Source organism: Erpetoichthys calabaricus, chromosome 4, assembly GCF_900747795.2.
Source record: "Erpetoichthys calabaricus chromosome 4, fErpCal1.3, whole genome shotgun sequence".
In the NCBI taxonomy this organism is placed as follows: Eukaryota; Metazoa; Chordata; class Cladistia; order Polypteriformes; family Polypteridae; genus Erpetoichthys; species Erpetoichthys calabaricus.
The window spans coordinates 216,726,523-216,749,853 of NC_041397.2; the positions used below are offsets into that span (position 1 = coordinate 216,726,523).

At 40.6% G+C, this 23,331-nt stretch overlaps 1 protein-coding gene across 1 annotated transcript in view; it reads right to left on the minus strand.

The window, feature by feature from the left end:
* Nucleotides 1-9,775: 9,775 nt before the first annotated feature.
* The window catches only part of gab2 (GRB2-associated binding protein 2), a 225,731-nt gene continuing 212,175 nt past the window's right edge, over nucleotides 9,776-23,331 (minus strand). Inside the window, exons 9-11 of the mRNA XM_028800303.2 lie at nucleotides 18,523-18,645; nucleotides 13,951-17,488; nucleotides 9,776-13,907 (exon numbers count right to left, since the gene is read on the minus strand). Of these exons, the coding sequence (XP_028656136.2) occupies nucleotides 17,345-17,488; nucleotides 18,523-18,645 (267 nt within the window). The 3' untranslated portion in view covers nucleotides 9,776-13,907; nucleotides 13,951-17,344. The remainder of the gene's footprint in view (nucleotides 13,908-13,950; nucleotides 17,489-18,522; nucleotides 18,646-23,331) is intronic.

Genomic DNA, 23,331 nt, shown 5'->3' on the forward strand with positions numbered 1-23,331 from the left:
TGATAGGCCTGCCATAAGTGTTTCAAAACTGAGCACCAGGTGGACGATGGGTAAGTAAGTAAATGTGGAGATGTAAGAAACATTTGCAGTTGTTGAACTTATTTAATCGGAATCATTTTTAATTATGTTACTGATGCTATGACACTGGTGTCACCTGTTTTGAGACCCTGGCCAGCGTTGAGATGCCACTCCTTGCCCTTTCATTGTTCTGGCATTGTCTTGTAATGTAGGGTACAGGGCATGAGCCTCGACAATCAATCTGTTGTCACATCCCCATTGACCCATCAGGCCCTTGAGTTTTCTTTGTGAACGCTGGATGTTGCCAGCTTCTGTGTCCATCCACTGACATTAGTTGGTCACTTAAAGACAGATGGTGATGCTTTTGTCTGTTCAGAGGTTGCAGCACAGATTTCAGACCTTGTAACAGTCAATCCAAAAGATCTACACTTTGGAAGAAGACATGATGGGGGTTTTCAGAGGTTTTTAATCTTAAATTCATGATCTCTTTTTTTTTTTTTTTTTACTTTTATTAATTTTATTGTCATCATTCCATACAAATAGTCAATTTTTACAAAAAATAGGATTGAAAACAAATCAACCTCCACCCCTGAGAAAGAGAGCCTGGCCAATGGAGTAAAACTTAAATATAGTAAAAATAAATAAGTTGATGAGTTTAATAGGCGGATAAAGATAAATGGAGAAGAAAAGAAATGGGAAGAGAATCTACTTCCTCAGTGCTTTAAGAGCTTATTCTAAAATGTTATTGATTAGATCCTGCCAGGTTCTGAAAAAGTTCTGCACAGATCCTCTAAGTGAGAATTTGATTTTTTCCAATTTCAAAAAATATAAAACATCAGTTACCCATTGACTTAAAAGGGAAGAGATAGGATTCTTCCAGTTTAGCAAGATAAGTCTTCGTGTCAATAGGGTAGTGAAGGCAATCACAGTTTGTTTGTCCTTCTCCACTTTAAACCCATCTGGAAGAACACCAAACACAGCTGTTAATGGGTTAGGAGGGATTGGGACACCAAGGCTGTCTGAAAGGCATTTAAAAATTTTGGTCCAGAATGATGTTAATTTGGTGCAGGCCCAGAACATGTGACCCAGTGAGGTAGGAACTTGATTGCAGCGTTCGCAGGTTGGATCTTGCCCTGGAAACATTTTGGACAGTTTTAAGCGAGACAGAGGAGCTCGATATATAATTTTGAGTTGAATAATTGTATGCTTTGTGCATATGGAGCTCGAGTGAATTCTCTGCATTGCTCCCTTCCACTCCTTTTCTGATATGTTGAGTGAGAGATCATTTTCCCATTGTCCTCTTGGATCTTTGAAAGGGAGGGACTGTAAAATAATTTTATATATTGCAGAAATGCTGTCTGAGTCCTCAAAACTGAGCAATATTTTTTCCAGCATAGAATGAGGTGCGAAATGAGGAACATCGGGCAGGTTCTGTTTAACAAAGTTTCTAATTTGAAGATAGTGAAAGAAATGTGTTGCAGGAAAGTTACATTTGGAATGTAATTGTTCATAGGATGCAAAAATGTTGTCTATGTACAGATCTCTAAGCAATTTAATCCCAAATGTTTTCCAGATATTAACAACTGCATATGTTTGCAAGGGTTGAAATAGGTGGTCCTCTTGCAGAGGTGCCACAGGTAAAAGCTTCTCCATCTTAAGCATCATAAATGCTTTATACATTGGTTCCATATTCTGAGTGAGTGAAGCACAATTGGGTTGTTAGTATATTTGCGATAACTTGCATTTATTGGGGCACAAAGCAGGGAATATAAAGAAGTACTGCAGGATTTTATTTCTATTGCGGACCAAGCCTGTGTATGTTCATCTATTTGTGCCCATGTCCAGGTTTTTATAGCTTGTATGTTTGCTGCCCAGTAATAAAACTGAAAGTTAGGTAGAGCCATGCCACCTTCTGCCTTAGGTCTTTGTAGGGTCGCTCTTTGGATACGTGGGTGTTTTAAGTTCCAAATAAATGAGGTTATGGTTGAATCTAATTGCTTAAAAAATGATTTATTGATGTATATTGGAATGTTTTGAAATAAAAAGAGAAGCTTAGGAAGGATATTCATCTTAACAACGTTAATTCTTCCAGCTAGAGTGAGATGAAGGGTTGACCATCTATGCAAGTCTTGCTTAATTTTTTCCATACAGATGGCAAAATTTTGTTGATAACGAGCTTTATGTTTACTTGTGATATTTACCCCTAGATATTTAAAATGATCTGCAATGATAAAAGGTAGAGTGTCTAATCTAATATTATATGCTTGAGAATTCACTGGAAATTTTTTGTTGATACAAACTGCAGCTTCTGGATTGGTATACAGTAGTTTGATCCATGCACAAATGTTCGGGCCAAACCCAAATTTCTCTAATGTAGTGAAAAGGTAGTTCCATTCAATCATATCAAATGCATTTTCTGCATCCAATGATAATATCTCTGGGGTGATTGACTTTGCAGGTGAATATATTATATTAAACAGGCGTCGAAGACTGGAAGCTAAGTGTCGGATTTTAATAAATCCAGTTTGATCTTGTGATATTACGGAAGGCAGCACTTTCTCCATCCTTCTAGCTAGGACTTTGGATAGTATCTTAACATCATTATTCAGAAGTGAATTTGGTCTGTATTATGCACATTGTAATAAGTCCCTATGTTGTTTAGGAAAGCCGGTGATTAATGCTTGTTTGAGGTAGAATTTGATTGTCTCTAGCTTCTGTAAATGTTGCTAATAAGAGAGGAGCCAGCCGAGTTGAAAATTTCTTATAAAATTCTACAGGGTAGCCATCAGGGCCTGCTGCTTTCCCGCTATGAAGTGACTTTATAGCATCTAGTAATTCTGATAGCGCCAGAGGTTTATCCAGTTCCTCTGCACTAAAAGTATCTATTTGTGGTGTCTGTAATGTATCCAGAAATGTATTAGATTGTGTGTTGTCTTCTTTGAACTCAGTAGAATATAAGGATTTATAGTAGTCTCTAAATTATATTTTTATGGTCAATGATTTTGTCTCCATTTGTGTTGGTGATTGCATTGCGAACTTCTTGCTTGTGGATTTGTTGAGCTAAGAGCTTATTTGCTTTCTCTCTGTGTTCATAGTAATGATGTCTTGATATAAAAATGAGTTGTTCAGTTTCTTTGGTTGTTAGGAGGTTGAGCTCTGAATGCTGAGCCTGTCTTTTCCTATGAAGAGCCTCAATTGGACATCTGGCATGTTCTTGATCTATTCTAGTAATTTCGCTGGTTATCTCTGATACCTTCTAATTTATTTCTATGGGAAAGATATGAAATAATCTGTCATCTTAAGAAGGCCTTTAGAGTTTCCCAGAGTATTCCTGCAGAGACCACACACTGAGGATGTATTTGTCTCTAGGAAGAAACCGATTTGTTTGGATATAAATTCTGTACCGTTCTCGTTTTTGCTAATAAAAGTGGATTAAGGCGGCGTCTGCGAGATGAGTATGTGGGGCATAATGATTTTAGCTCCAAGATCAGAGGGGCATGACATAACAATAGCGTTGTACTTGCAAGATTTAACAGTAGGCAAGAAATTATTATCTATAAAGATATAATCAATTCTTGAGTAGCAATGATGTACTGGTGAGTAGAAGGAATATGTTCTTGAGTTTGGGTTTAGAAATCTCCAGGAGTCTGATAAGTTGTGGTCAGTTACAAACTGTATAAATGTCTTTGCAGTGTTAGGTCTCCTGTCACGGGGTTGGTGGGGAGCTGGGGGAGGGGGTGATATCTATTATCTAAGAGTGGATTTAAAACACAATTAACTTCCCCAGCCATTATAATTTTATGAGTGTTCACATTGGGAATGGATGTAAATACATTTTGCATGAATTCCCTATCATCGACATTGGATGCATAAACATTTATCAAAATCACTTTACAGTTAAATGCTGTATAGATTGTATGTTTACATACAAGCTCCGTTCAGGATCAGATACTACATCTGATACCACAAATGAGACCATTCTATGTATGAGAATTCCCTCAACTCTAGTTTTCTTTGTAAAGCTGGAATGGAACATTTGGCCAGTCCAGTCTTTTTGCAGTTGGAACTGATCCTTGCTTAGTAAGTGGGTCTCCTGTAAAAATACTATTTTAGCGTTTAGACCTGTTAGGTGAGAGAATACTTTCTTTTTAATTCATGATTCAGGCCTTTAACATTCCAGCTCACAGAGTTAACTGTTCCATCATGGAGACATTGATTCTGAATTTTTGATTTCATTTGGTAGTCTTAACTGGAAGTGAGACAGCTTTAACCTTAATTTCCAATTTTCCCACAAGTTATTGCCATGCAGCCTATTAATACGTGATAGTTATAAGGATTAAAAGCATAGATTAGATATAGTCTGCTCTCTTTCTCTCCCCCCCTTATCCCCCCACCCCCCCATTTTTCCTCCCCATGTGAGGCTGAACCCCACTTCACAAAGTCCCAGTCCTCTGACATACCTAGAGACAGAGCACGTTCAAAACAAAACAAGCCCTCCAGCAGCAGTGTTTGAGGATTAAAAATAGAGATATCTATTGTCGATAAAGTCTAAATACTATAAGCATAAAATATAATCTTCAACAGTCTTGAAATATTAAGACAGTAAACACAGGGAATGGCGTTTAAAAGTGGCCCTGGATAAGCATAGTAAACCCTAATGCAATAATAACAATAAACCAAGGGTATGATGTTAAATAGTCTCCTTTAGAATAGTAAAAAAAAACAAAAAAACTACTTTAATTTCTTCCACACATACACCTATAATTGTAATGAAAACATAAACAGAAAGTGTCCAAGAAGAGAAAAGGATATATAATTATGGTACCCGTATCATTGCAAGCAGATCAGACAGCAGGTAATATCTTCTTGCCATGCCATGACAGGATGCGACTCACAATCGTATTTCAAAAAAAGCGTTGGGATCAGCTTTCTTAACTCCTTTTCTGCTTCCTCCTTGGTGGAGGAAATGTAATATTTGTCTTGAATATCCACTTTCAGTTTGGCAGGATACAAGAGGCTGTATCTGATATCGGCTTTCCATAACTGCTGTTTAATGTTGTAAAAAGCTGCACATTTAGCAGCTGTTGAAGGTGAGAAATCAGGGAAAATATGAATGTTGTTATTTTCAAATATAATCTTGTTTCTGTCTGAGAAGTTCCATTACATTAAGCTTAAATTGTAATCTCTCAAAGCGGACAATTAGAGTCCTAGGTTTAGAGGTATTTGATCCATGTATGCGATAAGCTGCTGCTATCACGGTATCTGATTTAAAGTCCTCTCCACTTATTTTTGAGAATAGTTTGGCTACAAGTTTCACTGGGTTTGGACTTTCACAATTCTCAGGTAGACCTTCAATTCTAATATTATTCCTTCTGCATCCATCTTCCAGAGCCGCAAGTCTGTCTCTGAGTTTTTTGCATTCGGAATTTGCAGCTGTAGCTTTTCCATTGGCGGTAGATGCAAAATGTCTGCTTAACGTCTTCCAGCTGATCGGCAAGTTCTCCCAGTTTAGATGCATTTTACTGAATGTGTTCAATTTTTCCCAGCATACTTTTAAAGGTTGCATCAAAACGATTATATACACATTTTTCCAAGTCTTTATTATCCTGATGCAGCTCTTACATCTCCAGCCGCAGCTTCTCGTTTGTCATTTATTTTCTTTCTTTATTTCTTTCTTGAGCTCACTTATGGCCTTGGCCGCAGCCAATGTTGCGATCATTTCCTTCAGTTTGGATAAATCGTTTCGGCTTTCGTGCTCCGCGGGTGAAGTGGCAATCTCAGTTTCAGCCGATGCCTCCGGCTCGCGAGGAGTAGATGAAAGGGTGGACTGCAAGGCCATTTCTAATGTCAAGTGATCTTCTAGAATCAGTGAGCTATCATGACCTGCATCACTTGCACCTTCGCTCCCATTTTCGTTCTTGACTGGAGATGATGCAGTGGAGCAGGGTCCTGGGGAGTCTGTGCTTTCGCCTGCCTGTTCCAGGTCAGTATCTGAAAGGCCGTACCTTGCACTTGGGCTTGATGCCTGTCTAGTCTTGGGTGTAGCTTTAAGTTTCTTTTCCGTTTCTTTCTGACCCCCTTTCTCGTTACTCATGTTTATATACTGTAGTAGAAACTCCTTGGGTTGGGTAAATACAGGATATCTCGGGATAATAAGAAATAAGAGAAAAAATAAAGCCGCTGCAACGGAGCTCTGCTTCAGACGTCCATCTCCCATAATGGACGAGACCAATCTCCCTAAAATTCATGATTTGTTATATTCTTTAAATTTGACCTGGTGGTTAAACTGAAATCAACATTTGCCGTTTGAAGGCCACTCTACTCCACGCTCTTCTCTCCAACTCTTTTTAAATGGGCAGCCGAGATGTCACGTTGGGGACACCCAGGGTTGCTTTACATAGACTTGGTGATTATGTGTCTCTTGTTTTATTATGCTTTGTATACATACATGTTTTTATAGCCTAAAGATTCTGAAATTGACTTTAGTTTGCATCCAGAAAGTACTGTTAAAAAGTTGAATTCATTTTTCCTTGAGGCCATTTGGAGGAGCATTTGTCACCCTTTTGCAAGGTAATCAAGACAGAAATGTGCGGCTGGTGACACAACAGGGTACAACGGTCACAATAAACGCTTCCTATTCATCTGTTTACAGAGAAATGACAAAAACTTTAGGGTGTGTTTATTTAGTTAATATTTCTGGTAAAATAACCTCTGCTTTATGCATTTTAAAAAATGAATTAAGTTTTTTATTTTTGGCTTGATGATCATCTATATTTGCGAACCTCACTTGTCAGCTGATCCCTTATAACCCTTCTATGGCAGAATACAGTAATCCCTCCTCCATCGCGGGGGTTGCGTTCCAGAGCCACCCGCGAAATAAGAAAATCCGCGAAGTAGAAACCATATGTTTATATGGTTATTTTTATATTGTCATGCTTGGGTCACAGATTTGCGCAGAAACACAGGAGGTTGTAGAGAGACAGGAACGTTATTCAAACACTGCAAACAAACATTTGTCTCTTTTTCAAAAGTTTAAACTGTGCTCAATGACAAGACAGAGATGACAGTTCAGTCTCACAATTAAAAGAATGCAAACATATCTTCCTCTTCAAAGGAGCAAAAAAATCAATAGGGCTGTTTGGCTTGTAAGTATGCGAAGCACCGCGGCACAAAGCTGTTGAAGGCGGCAGCTCACACCCCCTCCGTCAGGAGCAGAGTGAGAGTGAGAGAGAGAGAGACAGATAAAAAAAATCAATACGTGCCCTTTGAGCTTTTAAGTATGCGAAGCACCGTGCAGCATAGTTAAAAGCTGCACACAGAAGGTAGCAACGTGAAGATAATCTTTCAGCATTTTCAGACGAGCGTCCGTATCGTCTAGGTGTGCGAACAGCCCCCCTGCTCACACCCCCTACATCAGGATCACAGATAGCACAAGAGAAAGAAAAGTAAGTTGGGTAGCTTCTCAGCCATCTGCCAATAGCGTCCCTTGTATGAAATCAACTGGGCAAACCAACTGAGGAAGCATGTACCAGAAATTAAAAGACCCATTGTCCTCAGAAACCCGCGAAGCAGCGAAAAATCCGCGATATATATTTAAATATGCTTACATATAAAATCCGCGATAGAGTGAAGCCGCGAAAGGCGAAGCGCGATATAGCGAGGGATTACTGTATACACATTTGAACTCTTAACAGTATATTTTACATTTGTCATTGGTGCACATGAGAAACTGATGATCTAGTGGACAGCACCATATATTGACTATATGTGGGAGCTGGAAGCCACCAGAGGACATGCTGCAAGACAACTTGTGTAGAAGTGTTTCTCAGCAGCCATAGTGGCACAATGTGACAAGTGACCAGAGGCATCACTGTCCTGCTGACATACCTGAGCTTTTACTGAGCTAAACCAGGAGAAGTGAGTAAAAATGAAACCAAAACAAATACAAATACACCTAGCTATTAAATCCTAATGAGAGACAAGAATCAAAGTAAAAAAAATGGGCAAAGAAAGGTCAAACCAAACAAGTCTTGCAAGAAGCACAATAACAAAAGGTTTAAGGTTTTTTGTTTTTTTAATTAGGAGGGTTATAATCACAAATAGAATTGCAAAATGAACCCCCTGCTGATCTTTATCCCATTGCGCCTATTACTTGTGGGCCACATCCCTGGCAATGCAGGAAGCTGTGCCACTAACAGGTCTCAAAATGGTGGCGATGGAAGTACCTAAAAACAGCATTTGAGGCGTTAGGAAATACCAAATGAATTCATGCAAAACCTAATCCTGACAAACACAGCACAGCAAACCAAGCAATCCTGACATTAGTAGCGGTCCTGTGAGGCTGGTCAAATATTAGTGGCTTGAAAAGTCTACAAGGTGACAACATGGTTGGTAGTCACACAATTGCAACTCCTGAATTCAACAGAGAGACCACAGAATTGCTCTGGGTGACCAGGGAGTGTAGGCTTTTCTTGCTGTGTTGACACTGGGATGGGTGACAGTGACCATCCACAAGTTTGGCCTTTTGGTATTGACAACTCATTTTTTCTTCATTCTTTCCATTTTAATCCAGGCTAGAAATAATCCTGCCACTTTAAATATAAAGATTCAGCTGCTTTCATGCATTTACTGTCTTGTTAAACTGCAACTTTGAGAGCCAAAAAAAAAACCAAACGCTTTTATTTACACTAAATGACTAAAAGTACATGGACACGGAGTTTAGCTGTTGCATTGTTAGAAGGTGCACAAAATCAGCACCTAGCCAAAGAATCTCCACTGACAAAGATTAGCAGTAGAGTGGGTCGTACTGAAGAGTTCAGCGCTTTTAAACGTGGCACTGTCATTAGATACCACCTTTTCAACAAGTCAATACATGAATCTTCTACTTGGCTAGATCTACCCTGCTCAGCTGTAAGTGCTATTATTGACATGTGGAAGTGTCTAGGAGCAAAAACTGCTCATCCACAAAGTGGTAGACCACACAAACTCATAGAGCAGGGCTGTCAAATGCTAAAGCGCTTAGCGAGTAAAACTCACCTATGCCATCACTCGCAACAGAGCTCAAAACTACTTCTGGAAGCAACATTAGGAGTGCTTCAAAAGCTTCATGAAATGTGATTCCATGGCCGAGCAGCTGCACATAAGCCTAAGATCACTATGTGCAAATGCCTGTCATCTGCTGGTGTGGTGTAAAGTACCACCACTGGACCCTGCAGCAGTGGAAATGTGTTCTGTGGTGTGATAAATCACACTTCACTATGTGGCAGTCTAATGGACGAATCTGGGTTCAGCAGATGCTAGGAGAACTCTACCTTCCAGACTGCAAAGTGCCAATAGAAAAGTATGCTGGAGGAGGTCTAATGGCCTGGGGCTGTTTTTTACAGTTTGTTGTAGGCCCCTTGGTTGCAGTGAAGGCGACTGTGGATGTTACAAGCTTACAAAGACATTTTAGACAATTGTGTGTTTTCAACTTTGTGGCAACAGTTTAGTGAAAGTCCTTTTCTGTTCCAGCATGTCTGTGCCCTTGTGCACAAAGCCAGGTCCAGAAAGACATGGAGGAACTCAAGTGTCCTGCACAGAGCCCACTGAGTTGATGCTTGAGCTACAATTGGAAGCCACAGCTCCTGGAGTTTAGCCAATCACTGCACCTCCAAACATGAATGTGTATTTAATTAAAAAAAGAAACAGCAGCATGATTTGTTGTGGAAAGGCTGCGATGACAGGCTCTTCTAAAAAAAAAAAATTACAGACAATGCAGTTAGGATCATAGAATAATTTATTGTTTCAACTCTGTCCATTCTTTCTAGTATAACAGCAGAAATGCATATCCCAGGTGTACCATGTTTTAACCATGAATAACACCCTTGAGGTGTCATATTGCTTCACATGTTTGAAGATGGAGGGCATAAATAAGGTTTTTCTTCTACTGAAAATGCAGAGCACTAAATAAATTAATTTATCTTATCAAATGTGAACACAAAGATAAAAAAGCATAGTAAACAGTAAAATTTACAATAAAAATATACATTGCTAGAGTTAATGCTGAGGTTTAACATCAGATTTCCATCTGCCCAAATTCATTGCCTTTCACATTGTAAACACAAAGCCTGGCCATGGAGTGGGTGTGCTGCGTTTGAGTTTTGGATTGGTGTCAGGCATCAAAACTCAAAAAGTAAACATCAAGTACAGTATTCACAAGTGAAAGAACTCAACGGTTCTCTAGGATCAGAAATGCTCTGGACTGCCACAAGCACAGCCAAGCAAAATTGTTCTTGTTGGTTGGACTTGACTTCTGAGCAGTGGAAAAAGTGTTAAACCTCAGTGGCAGCATTTTATTGACGGGAAACAATGCAAGGAAAGCAAAGAGTTTGGTGAAAAGCATGGCATGGCACCCATACAGCTCGCTAGACCTCCAGCTTACAAGAGGTAAGTGCTGTTAGGACCCACTGCACTGTCGCCTTCTGTTGTGCAGAGGGGTTCTGCTGTCCTCCACAGGACGCTCCGGTGTCTCAAGAGAACACGGCCGAGATCTCGGCGGCATTCTGTGTTTAAGACGCCTTCTGATTGTAGCAGTAACTGCTTTGAGTGGACGCTCTGCTTTGGCTTTTTTTTTTTTCATGCAGCATGACATATTTTGTTAGAAGATTTCAGAGATAAGTGTAGTCAGTTTAAACAGCCCTTGTCAAACCACTATATACTGTATTTACATTTGATATATGTCTTCATGTAACTATTTTAATAGATGGCCTGAACTCTAGTGCCAAGTTCACCATGCCAAGATTCACAAGTCTGTTTTTCACCATTCAGGCTGGGCTGTTATCATTAATGCTACTTAGCATGAGCAGCAATTCAAAACGTTTACAATGCAGCACTGACTTGGCCATTTCAATATCATCTAATACTGTCTGACTTTCTTACCACGTGCCATGCTCTCCCATGCATCTTTGAATTCCTTTAAAAAGCCTTGCTCCTAAGGATGGAGTCTCCCATCAGAGATGATGCACTGCCAAATCATCTATCTAACTGCAAACCGAGACAGAAGTCCTCTTCTAAGTGCAGTTTGCTTAGGCTGAATCCGAATGAGAAAAAAATGTTAATAAAAGTGCAAAGTAGTAATGAGAAAACTTCACAAAAATAATTTACTTACATCACTTTGGAAAAAAGTTTGTAAAAATAAAATATAAAATTAACAAAACGGGAGCTATAATATAAAGCTTTAAAGTGAATACTGTATGCTCTACAGTCACATTAAACATCACAAACTGGGCTGCCAAGACAGATACAGTACCCTGCAAAATTATTTAGTCTCTTAAAATATTTTCAAACTGGATTGCAAATGACTGAAACTTCTTGCTCCATACTGTATTTTACTAAAAAAATTACATATTCGAGACGCACTTTTCAAAACAATTACTGGTTTGCGCATATCTTAAGCAAAATCAACCACTTAAATATTTTGTGACCAGCTGTGAGCTTTCTACCCAAAAGTCACAGTGGCACACTTTAAGCAACCAATCCGAATTGACATATGGCGGGTGCAGCATCATGATGTGTGGAGGCTTCTGTTTAGCAGAGACTGGACAATCTGGTAGAACATAAACAGGTAGAGTACAGGAGCAGAATACACTGTACAGGAATTTGTGTCAGTCTTCTAAAAAATTGAAGCTTATGAGAAGATTCGCCTTTCAACAGGGCAGTGACATTACATCAGCTCAAGAGAAAAAAGATAAATGTACTTGAGTGGTCCAGTCATAGTCACTAACTCAGCCTGATTGGAAATCTGGAGCATAATCTGTAGATGGGAGTCATAAGCTTTGGCATGACCTGGAGGAAATCTGCTAAGGGAAATGGGCAAAAACCACAACTAATGAGTGTGTAAAGCTGGTTGATTCCCCCACTAAAACCTTAATGTCCTTACTAGAGTGGGTCAACCTAACATGCATGTATGAGGTGAGTTCCAAAGTTTGTTCACAAATACATTTGAATTTGTTCCCTGTGGTTAACTTGTTTATGGAATCTTATTCAATTATTTACGAAAACTTCCTGAAGTTTTCAGGTTTGTAGGCCATCATGGACACAAGAAAACAAGGTACAAGTGATGTCTGTTTCTTCAAAGTGGATCCGGAAGCAGCAGAGCATGGTTTGGTCAAAGAAAATGCAACATGTGAAGTCTACCATCAAGGTGATTGACAATTTCTTCTCTCACAGGATTTGTGGCAACCATCCCATTTGATGAAAGCCAGACCGTGTCATCAGAGGTCTACACAAAGAAAAGAAAAAGTAAAGAGAGGTTGCCCCAAACGGACTGGTCCTTCGCCATGACAATACTCCACCAAGACCATCTTCTTTATTCCTTCATCCTCTGGGATCAACCGTTTGGATGCCCCAGCCTACTTGCCTGGTGCAGTCTGTTGTGCTGTCTGTCTCCTTCCAAAAATCAAGGCCAACATGGTGGAAAATGCAAGGATCAAGAAACCTAAATGATGAGCTGGTAAAGCTGTATAAAGAGGATTTTTAGGGATGTTCTGAAAATTTCATCCACAGATTGCAAAAGTGCATTTGAAGTCTGCAGCAATTATGTGGAAAAGTAGAGAATGAAGTTTCTGAAGTAAAAAAAAACACGGGTTATTACTTTTACTTCTATTAAAACAAATTGACCTTTGGAACTCCCCTCACACAGGGTAGGAATAATTGTGCATGTAGCCCATTTCAGTTTTTAATTTTAAACACTGACAGATGTATTTTTGACATATATAACTTTGTAAGAAAAATACAGACTGGAACAAAACAAAACAAGTGTCATGTGTAATCCAGCAGCATTTCAAACCTTTTAAGGAGTTTTAACACTTTTGAGTTCTGTCCCCGAGGGCTGCACTAGCTTGAAGTTTTTATTCTGACCCATTTTGTTATTTAGAAGCCAATTACTGCTACTGAAGCAACTTTTGCTTAAGCAACATTTTTGTATTTCATTTTCGTTAACTCACTTATTAAAATTGCTTCTTTTAAGTCAGTGGCACATAACTTCTAATCAGAGAGGATGGCAAACTAACAACTGCAGTTGAACATGTCAGATTACACTACTAGGGATAACGGGATGACTAATTACATGACCTGCACAGTTTCACATCTCTAATGTGCTTTCCGTTTTCTGACAGCCAATAACATGCTGCTTGGCAGCACCGGTGCCTGTATGAAGGCTTTCCAGCTATGGCGAGTTCATTTTTTTAATTTATTTTCCTTTTCCAGTTCTGTTGTGGAACAACAAACATGCCCCCCCCCCCTTCCTGTTTGTCAGGTCCAGAACTCCCATGTTCCTTATTCCTTGTCACTGTGTTTTATGTTTTGTACTTCAGCATGAGCACCTACTGGTTTTCATCTCCTGCACACACAGGGCCAATCTCAATGACTCATCACAAAATCAAACATTTTAATTTGGTCAGAGTGAGTCGCAGACTGGTAACTGGAGTCACTGGGGGTATCACACTATAGGAGAGGTGGTCACGGGAATGTGCGGTGACAGACTCTGCTTCTCTAAGACTGCAGCTGAAAATGGCTGGTAAAGTCATGTTATATGACAGAAGCTCAAGTCTTAAACAGAGGCATTCTCATTATCTGTTTTTAATTGTTTTTTGTTTTCTTAATCAGCTACCTAATAACAAAGATGTAAAAGACAATGAAACTACCAGCTCACCATCTGACCTAGCCCCATTTACACCTGCGGGAGTTCATAAATTATATGATTTATTAAAATAATTACACAAAAAAGGAAATGGAAAAAGCAAAGGTATGCAAATTATTAATCTGCTCCAGATAGGGCTGACTCTAGGCTAAAGCTGAGTAGCCACTTTGAGAATACCAAGGCTCATCCAAGCAACCCGTAACCCCATACCCTCTTACATCAGCTGTCACTATAGCGGGTCTGGCATATATAACCACACTCCAGTCTCTAGTGGAGACCAGCTCTTCAATGTCATATACGAATCTGAATGAGCTCTGATCCAAACCCCCCTTGTTCTCCATTGTCAAATACAAATAAGAAAGCACTCAAAATTCCAGAACTCGCAATATTGAATTGTGAGTAACATACATTTATGAACACACTCAGATCTCAACGAGGTAGGATCCCCTCACCACTGCATAAGGGTGCCAAGTACCCTTGAGCTAGCCATGGCTCCAGACCATAAATAGTTTATATGATACCCTTGGAAACAAAAACTCAACAATATAAGACAGACCTGGCATGACAGAAATCTGTAATAGGCCACACTGTTAAATGAATGAAGTTCTTTTACCAGAAAGGATTGGCTTCTAATTAAGAAATTGGGCTGGAATCATCTGCAGACCTCTGGGACTGAACAAGAGGACCATGGATGGGCAAACTGGGGGAGCCGGGCACACAGCGGCAGCATTTGTAATCAGTGCTTAAACCACATCCATATAGTACAGACTTACCTATTTCCACACTCCACACAAACCTTTATTTTTGGAGGTAATGGCATTGCTGATTAACATCATTTGGGCTGAATGTGGATTTTCAGAGATCCCCAAGGTAGCTCCAAAAAAGCAGTAGCTTTGTTACAGTAATGTCCAAGGGGAAGGTCATTCATTCCAGTGTGCCACATTTTTTTTGTTTTTTGGCTTTTTACTTTGGAAGCTTCAGCCTGAAGAGACTGATGACAGCTCAGTGCTGGGCAACACTGGACATTTCATGTTTTTCTATTTAGAATCCACATTGGTTCATCTATTGGAAAAGCAAGAGTTTTGATAAGAAACTGCTAGTAGCCATTGCAGCTCAGACACTGAAAACTCAGAACTCGTCTGGGACAGACAAAAGTTACAATCAAATACATATGTGAGCTGACATTTATGTTGACACAAGCACAAATAAATGTAACAAAAGAAAGCTAAAAAGGCAACATTTACAAAAACAAATTCCAGCATGGCAAATATGGCCAAGAACTGAAGGCAAAGTCACTTTTTTGGTTAGTCCTGCTGGTCTGCTTGAGCTGTACACTTAAGCTAATGCCTCACACTTACTAACAAAAGTTCACCTCTTCTACCAAACCAGAGCACGTCTACTGTTCACTACTCGTGGTTTACGGCCTGCCATGAACTGTAAACTATTGACACATGCACTACACTCTACACGGCAGTCTTTCACTTAGAAAAAGATCTGGACACGATTACAGGACACACTTAACAATGAGCTTCCTTTCAAGCTAAACACATACACATCCACTAATTCAAACATTTTATAAACATTGTGAGAAACTGGGTTTTTAATGCTTTGTAAGTATAAAGTGTTATCTTTAATTTGAAATTCGGGAGGTTAAAATGGGAGTTTCTCTACTGCAAAGATTATAACCAGCATGGACACTGGATAGAAAACTCACCCAAAAAGCCACCTGTTTGTGTTAAAAATAAAAAAGTGCGGTCAGACCAGGCAGGCCATGTCCTTCAGGGCTGACAACTAAAGTTCAAAATGGTGCTGAACCTGCTAATAGCCTTCGAGGTTCTTTGAAGTGACTCTGCAGCCTTTGAGTATTAGTACATAGATTTATAGCACAGGTCTCTAAAATGATTCCGTAGAAATATATTTGAAGATGTTTAATTTAATTATATACTGTTTTCTAAAATGTAGAAAATAAAATTATTTTCACAGTATACATCATACCATGTAGGCTAGCTCTAGGTCTTGTTAAATTGAAAAGTGAAGTTACTGGGTATTGAAATTAATCTTTACTACTCCCTGCAGCGATATCAAAGGGCAGTACTGTGACAGTTGGTCTTTCTGCACCACTGAAGCCTTTGAGAATGTGGTGCAGTAGGAAAGATGGGGATTTTATTCCCCAGTCCTTTGTTCTTCATTTTTTCTGCTTTATTCTGTTTCTGGGTCTGACGTTGAATTAACACATGAGCAGGCTGCTTGTCATATTCTGGTGCAGTCAGGCTGTGAACATCCAGGGATGGATATGACCATGAAGAAAATGGGCATAGAAAAAAGTGTGCACTTCAGATGAGGCAGTAACTGCTAAGATGGAGGCATACCTACGAGGACACTTCAGTTACAGTCAGCTGCTCTTGAGTGTAGGATTGATAATGTGCCCTAGGCTCAAAAGTGCATCTTAGATTCACTTGCTTGTGCAGAATCCTGATGCCAGCCTAGAGGGAGGACCATGCAAGAAGACAGCAAATCAACTGACGACTCCAGATTATTGAGAAAAGGGCAGCAACAGCATTGGCTGCCCCAGGATGCTTGCAAGACTGCGGGGAGGAGGAAGACTGAGAGGCAGCTGGCTGTTCATATCCTCGCTTAAGCATTCCCTTATGTCCCCTTCTGTAAAGACACAGTCTTACTATTTGTTGCATGTTGTTTTGTTCCTTTTAGTCTTGTTTATTGCGTATGCAGTCAGACACTTGGTGTGCATGCACAGTCAGCCAGTCTTGATTGTATTGTTTAATATGAGTGCTTCTGTTGCTGACAATTATTTGATTTGATCAGTTTGTTACTTTCTAAATGAATTTTGCCATTGCAATTATTATTTCATCTCAACTTCTTGTATTATTTTTCTGAACTGTTTTCTGTTGATTTTGTTTACTAAGCCATGTATGCTACCCTCCATACAATCCTCCTCTACATCAGTGAGTCTCAACAAACTAGAAAGGGAACACAGAAGGGATGATCCAAAACAACCTTAATCCAAATCTGGTATTACTAAGACTACACTTTACACATGCTAATGGCAGCAGCGTTTCCTTCTTTAAAAGCAGTGTCTAAATGAGTACTATGATGAGCTTTTTATACAGCATGGGCTTTCAACGAATGCAGTAGAGTAGCAACGCGTACCCAGCAATTTGAAGTCATTCTAATCTCAACGTGTTGCTCCTAAATTCTGTAAAACACAACTGTACATCTAGATTGGGTTACCTGCCACATACAACACACACGCTAACACACACATACACAAATATTGATAAATATAAAGCATTGGGGCCTATTTATTCCACTCTTGAACTTTGCGTAATTTTTAGTAAAGTCATTTTTCAAGTTGTCTTTCCGAAATCTCATTATTGTGGTCCTTTTGCTGAACTTATGGAGTCACACTTCATGCTCCCTGGAGTCTTGTGATTTCAACTGTTCTTCCCTTTCTTGTGTGCCTTACAATGTGATATGCTGCTGATGCTGAAGGGCTCAGCTACTGTTCCATTTTTGCAAATTCTTTTTTTTTTTGGTCATCCTTTTTTAACTTGAAATGAATTACACAGATGATATCCAAAACAGTGTTGGGAAGCAGGATACAGCAGTCTTCCTGGGAGCATTGCTTTATCAAGACTTAACAGCCTTAGTGGGCTCTGAAGACTGACGGTTGTCGGTCCATTCCAGCATGGTATTCTGAAGCGCTTGGGTTTTCTCCTTGTCAACTTGCACGTAGTCCACTTTTTCATCTGATGTGACTGAAGACGTGGAGGGCTGTTGAGGAGGGAGAGGGGTAAGATTGTGTGCAAAAAAAAAAAAAGAAAAGAATAAAAATCAGGTCAAATCGTCAGTGACACAAAGTAAAGGCCACTCAATCAGTGTGTTTACACACACACACACACACACACTAAACTGACATAAGGTGAGTAATCTGGTTAAGGCAGAAACCTGGTTTCTTAAAAAATCTGCTCTTACTGTACTTGGGCAAGGCATCACAAATGTCATCATCAGCAACTATGACTCTGACAACAAGCGTGCAGCCTGTGATCATTTTGCTGCGTTTTATGAATACATTTTTTCCTTCTTGTCCTGTAAAGTAAATAATACAGTGAATTTTACTGTAAAGTAAAATGGCCTCAGGGAAATTTATTTTTGTGGATGCTTCCAACGACTTTTACCTGTGGTTTCTAGAAGCGTATGCAAAGCAAACACATGCCAGGCTAAGAGAGTGCAACGGACATGTGCAGACTACAAAATCCTTACTTGTAACCCAGTTAAGGTTTTACATGGCCACATAATGGGAAACTTGCTGAGAAATCTATGAATGCTAATCTCTCTAGTTTCTCAGAGACCAATATCCCAGTTTCTCAAGCCAGAATAAGGATATACATACATAGCATTTTAGATATTGGATTTCTGTGAATGACCAAGTTATTAAAGTGTATGTAAATGCAATCATTGACAGCAGTGCAGTGATAACGGGATACAATACCAAAGGCCTAGAATGTCTAGCTCAGTCAACCACTTGGCTGCCAAAGAAACTCACTCATAGCTCCTTACTAAATATACAATATTTAATAATATACAATTAAATACATAAAGATTAGTGCCCACCCATGTTTACGTTTCAGACAGACATTTAATCATCTAATCCATGAATGCACTTCAGTTGAAAGCTAGGATTATTTAGCCCAATATGCAGAACAGTCATGCTGTCTGTTCTACACATTAGCTACATGCAGAGGATCATGGAAGGAAATGATTCTGTCAATAAACTGTCTCAACAGTTGAAATATTTCAAAATTTACCTTTCTGTGTGGACCTGGAGAGCTTGGATGAAAATCCAGAGCCAAGTAATCAACATTGCCACCCTTCCGAAGAGCAGGGCTGTTTGTACCACTAGTTGCTGGCGAGGAAGAAGCTGGATTTCGCTTAAAACAAAAGCAAAGCAACGCATTAAGTTTGGTTAAAAACCAAAACAAAAGGCACACACACACACAAATTTATGCTAAGAAAATTACACTATGTACAGTAGCTATCTGATATGCAGAATACTCATCAATCTCTGATGAACAAAATAATTATAAAACATGTGTATCTGTATATCCAAGCTATTATTGAAGTTATATTTGCTTGTAAGATATAGCTGAATAATTGAGCAGAACCCAAAGATCTTCAAAATATGTGTATTAGAACTCAATTATAGCAAGAAATAACAAGAAGAAAACCTGTGTGTCACTCAATTATACTCTCCTTTCTCACATACTGTGTCAATGAACATTTTTGTAAAAATATCAATTGAAAAAGTTTTTGGGAGATTCTAATACATCAAAAAATCTGTGTTTTAATTAGCATTACTCCAGACTATATATGTAATGTTATATAAGTGATGGCATATGTGTATTTCATAACCATTCCTCATTCTGTATTTACCAAAGAAAGCCATAGAATAAGTACCATAAAATAACATAATAATGTCCTGTTTAAATAAATTAAATATTCAGGTAGTGTACTGTCCTGGCAATGGCACTGAACTTGAAATGGCATGGCTACTCATTCAGTTCACACCTTCAACTCATTGTGTAAGTCTAGGCAAGTTACTTAACCCTTGTGTACTCAAACTGGAAAAATATATGATGGATGAGGATTTTACATTTTAAGCCTAAATCTTAAAGGAGCATTCTGTAGTGTGGATTTTATATGTGGCCAAAGACTGGCTCCTGTGTACTATAATATGTGAATTGTATGTTTCTAGAATTTGTGGTTCATATGGTGTTTATTTTTTCAGAAGACAATATGGTGGCTGAAAAATTGAATTATCAAGCATCATTTGGTTTCTAATGCAAGAAGACAATAACCCTTTAAAGATTCACTATTGCCTTGTCAAAATAAGCCAAGATTAGCTCAAGTCAAGTAGCTTTTATTGTTATTTCAAAACGTATACATTTAGCACACTACATACTGAAGCAAAACATAATTCCTCTGTAGAACGCAGGACTACAGAAAAAGTTACACATTACAAAGTGTTATGTATGCAAGCATGTGCAAATATTGCAGGACAGTGCAAACACAAACAGTGGTACACACGAGAACAGTGCAGCGCCGATCAGTATACATTTATGATATCTAAAGGTATAAAAACAAAGTAGCAGGTTGTGCCAAAATGTCATGTAAACATGACACTGGAAGTAGGAAGAAGGGAGCAGTATAATAATAAATATAAAGACATTCATATGCTATAGCCAAGGTGTAAGCTGCAGAACTCCAGTGCCTCAGTGTTCTCTTTTATTGATCACTCAGGTTCTGACTGGGTTTTAGACACCAAGAGCAAAAGAAAATGTTGCCACCACAGGGTGAATCGTAACAGTACAGAATCTAAGAGAAATATGTGTGACATAGTAGACACTATAGGGACTAGTTACAGTTCAGCTGAATCCATTCTTCATGAAAAATTAGACATGAGCAATTTATATGCATGTTGGGTGCAAAGAGTATGCTTACTCCTCAAATAATGCATTACCACATTACAAATGGGGATAAATCTATGGCATAAACTGGGATAAATTTTTGGCTTGTGTGTCCAAACAATAATGTAAACTGTACAAACATGGTGATTCTTCAACACCAAATAATTCAAGGTTCAGGCCAGTGCCAGAAAGATCATATGCAAAATTGTCAATGATATTTAATGCACATTGATAACACATGCTTCAAAAAGCCCATACAACCAGCAGTCAGCATTATGCTGATTTGCATTGCTGCCTGTGGCAGTCAATTACGGAAAAGCAAAGTGACAAGCTGTTGACTTTCCCCCTCCTACTTCATAACAATACTCCCATGCTCACATTGCAAGGACTGCTCTGCAAAACTGTGGACTCAAAGAGATGCTGAACCCATCCTATTGTCCAGACTTGACCACTTGCTCCCCAATCTGAAGGTCTATCCCTGTAGGGCACACTGTGCCAGTCATGAAGATGTCAAGTCAGCTATGGAAAAATTGTATGACAGGCAAGACAAAAAATTTTATTTGAGTGGTATAGGAAAGCTTTGTGAGCTTTGAGGGATAATGTTTTACATTAACAAAGTTTTACCTGAACGGAAGTCTAGACTCTTCAGTACAAAGGTCATACTCTGGAATTCACCAAGATTAGCAGTGTTATTTGAACAGGACAGACTGATATATGGGCCATGTTCCGTGCCTCTATTGTTGAGGCGGCTGACCGGAGCTGTGGCCGTAAGGTGGTCGGTGCCTGTCGTGACGGCAATCCCCAAACCCGTTGGTGGACACCGGCGGTGAGGGATGCCGTCAAGCTGAAGAAGGAGTCCTACCGGTCCCTTTTGTCCTGTGGGACTCTGGAGGCAGCTAATAGGTACCGGCAGGCCAAGCGGAATGCAGCTTCGGTGGTTGCTGAGGCAAAAACTCGGGCATGGGAGGAGTTTGGGGAGGCCATGGAGAACGACTTTCGGACGGCTTCGAGGAGATTCTGGTCCACCGTCCGGCGTCTCAGGAGGGGGAAGCAGTACAGTGTCAACACTGTATATGGTGGGGATGGTGCGCTGCTGACCTCGACTCGGGACGTTGTGGGTCGGTGGGGGGAGTACTTCGAAGACCTCCTCAATCCCAATAACATGCCTTCCAATGAGGAAGCAGAGCCTGGGGACTCGGAGGTGGGCTCCCCCATCTCTGGGACTGAGGTCACCGAGGTGGTCAAAAAACTCCTTGGTGGCAGGGCCCCGGGGGTGGATGAGATACGCCCGGAGTTCCTAAAGGCTCTGGATGTTGTAGGGCTGTCTTGGTTGACACGTCTCTACAACATCGCATGGACATCAGGGACAGTGCCTCTGGATTGGCAGACCGGGGTGGTGGTCCCCTTCTTTAAGAAGGGGGACCGGAGGGTGTGTTCCAACAACAGAGGGATCACACTCCTCAGCCTCCCTGGAAAAGTCTATTCGGGGGTTCTGGAGAGGAGGGTCCGTCGGATAGTCGAACCTCGGATTCAGGAGGAACAGTGTGGTTTTCGTCCTGGTCGCGGAACAGTGGACCAGCTCTACACCCTTAGCAGGGTCCTGGAGGGTGCATGGGAGTTCGCCCAACCAGTCTACATGTGTTTTGTGGACTTGGAAAAGGCGGTCGACCGTGTCCCTCGGGGAATCCTGTGGGGGGTGCTCTGGGAGTATGGAGTACCGGACCCCCTGATAAGGGCGGTTCGGTCCCTGTAAAACCGGTGTCAGAGCTTGGTCCGCATTGCCAGCAGTAAGTCGAACCCGTTTCCAGTGAGAGTTGGACTCCGCCAGGGCTGCCCATTGTCACCGATTCTGTTCATAACTTTTATGGACAGAATTTCTAGGCGCAGCCAGGGCGTTGAGGGGGTCCGGTTTGGTGGACTCAGGATTGGGTCACTGCTTTTTGCAGATGATGTTGTCCTGTTTGCTTCATCAGGCTGTGATCTTCAGCTCTCTCTGGATTGGTTCGCAGCCGAGTGTGAAGCGGCTGGGATGGGAATCAGCACCTCCAAATCCGAGACCATGGTCCTCAGCCGGAAAAGGGTGGAGTGCCCTCTCAGGGTTGGGAGCGAGATCCTGCCTCAAGTGGAGGAGTTCAAGTATCTTGGGGTCTTGTTCACGAGTGAGGGAAGAATGAAGCGCGAGATCGACAGGCGGATCGGTGCGGCGTCCGCAGTGATGCGGGCTCTGCATCGGTCTGTCATGGTGAAAAAGGAGCTGAGCCATAAGGCAAAGCTCTCAATTTACCGGTCGATCTATGTTCCTACCCTCACCTATGGTCATGAGCTATGGGTAGTGACCGAAAGAACGAGATCGCGAATACAAGCGGCCGAAATGAGTTTCCTCCGCAGGGTGTCTGGACTCTCCCTTAAAGATAGGGTGAGAAGCTCAGTCATCCGGGAGGGGCTCAGAGTAGAGCCGCTGCTCCTCCGCATCGAGAGGAGTCAGATGAGGTGGCTCGGGCATCTGATCAGGATGCCTCCTGGACGCCTCCCGGACGCCTCCCTGGTGAGGTGTTCCAGGCACCTCCAACCGGGAGGAGGCCCCGGGGAAGACCCAGGACACGCTGGAGGGACTATGTCTCCCGGCTGGTCTGGGAACGCCTCGGGATTCTCCCGGAAGAGCTAGAAGAAGTGGCCGGGGAGAGGGAAGTCTGGGCATCTCTGCTCAAGCTGCTGCCCCCGCAACCCGACCTCGGATAAGCGGAAGAGGATGGATGGATGGATGGAGACTGATATAACAAAAGAAGTGCCCTTAGCTAACAGTTATATACTGACTAGCCTAAGTGCCATAGGAGGCTTAGGAATTATAAATATTTATGGATTTCATTACTGTTCAGTTCAACCTGAAACCTGCCTAAGGACCTGTGCACCTTGGTATAAGTAACAAAACCTTTGAATCATCCAGATCTTCAACTTATTATTTAATAAATAGAAAATCCCTGACATTTTATAACATCAGTAATACAACATGCAGGAATTACAATGAAATATAACTCTTGTTTGTGTTTATTAATATTATTGTTTCTCCTTTTAATAGTTCAAGCTCAAAATGTTTTGACCATCATGTGTATATGTAAACAATTTTATAGTGGCCAGGTTGTATAAGTCACC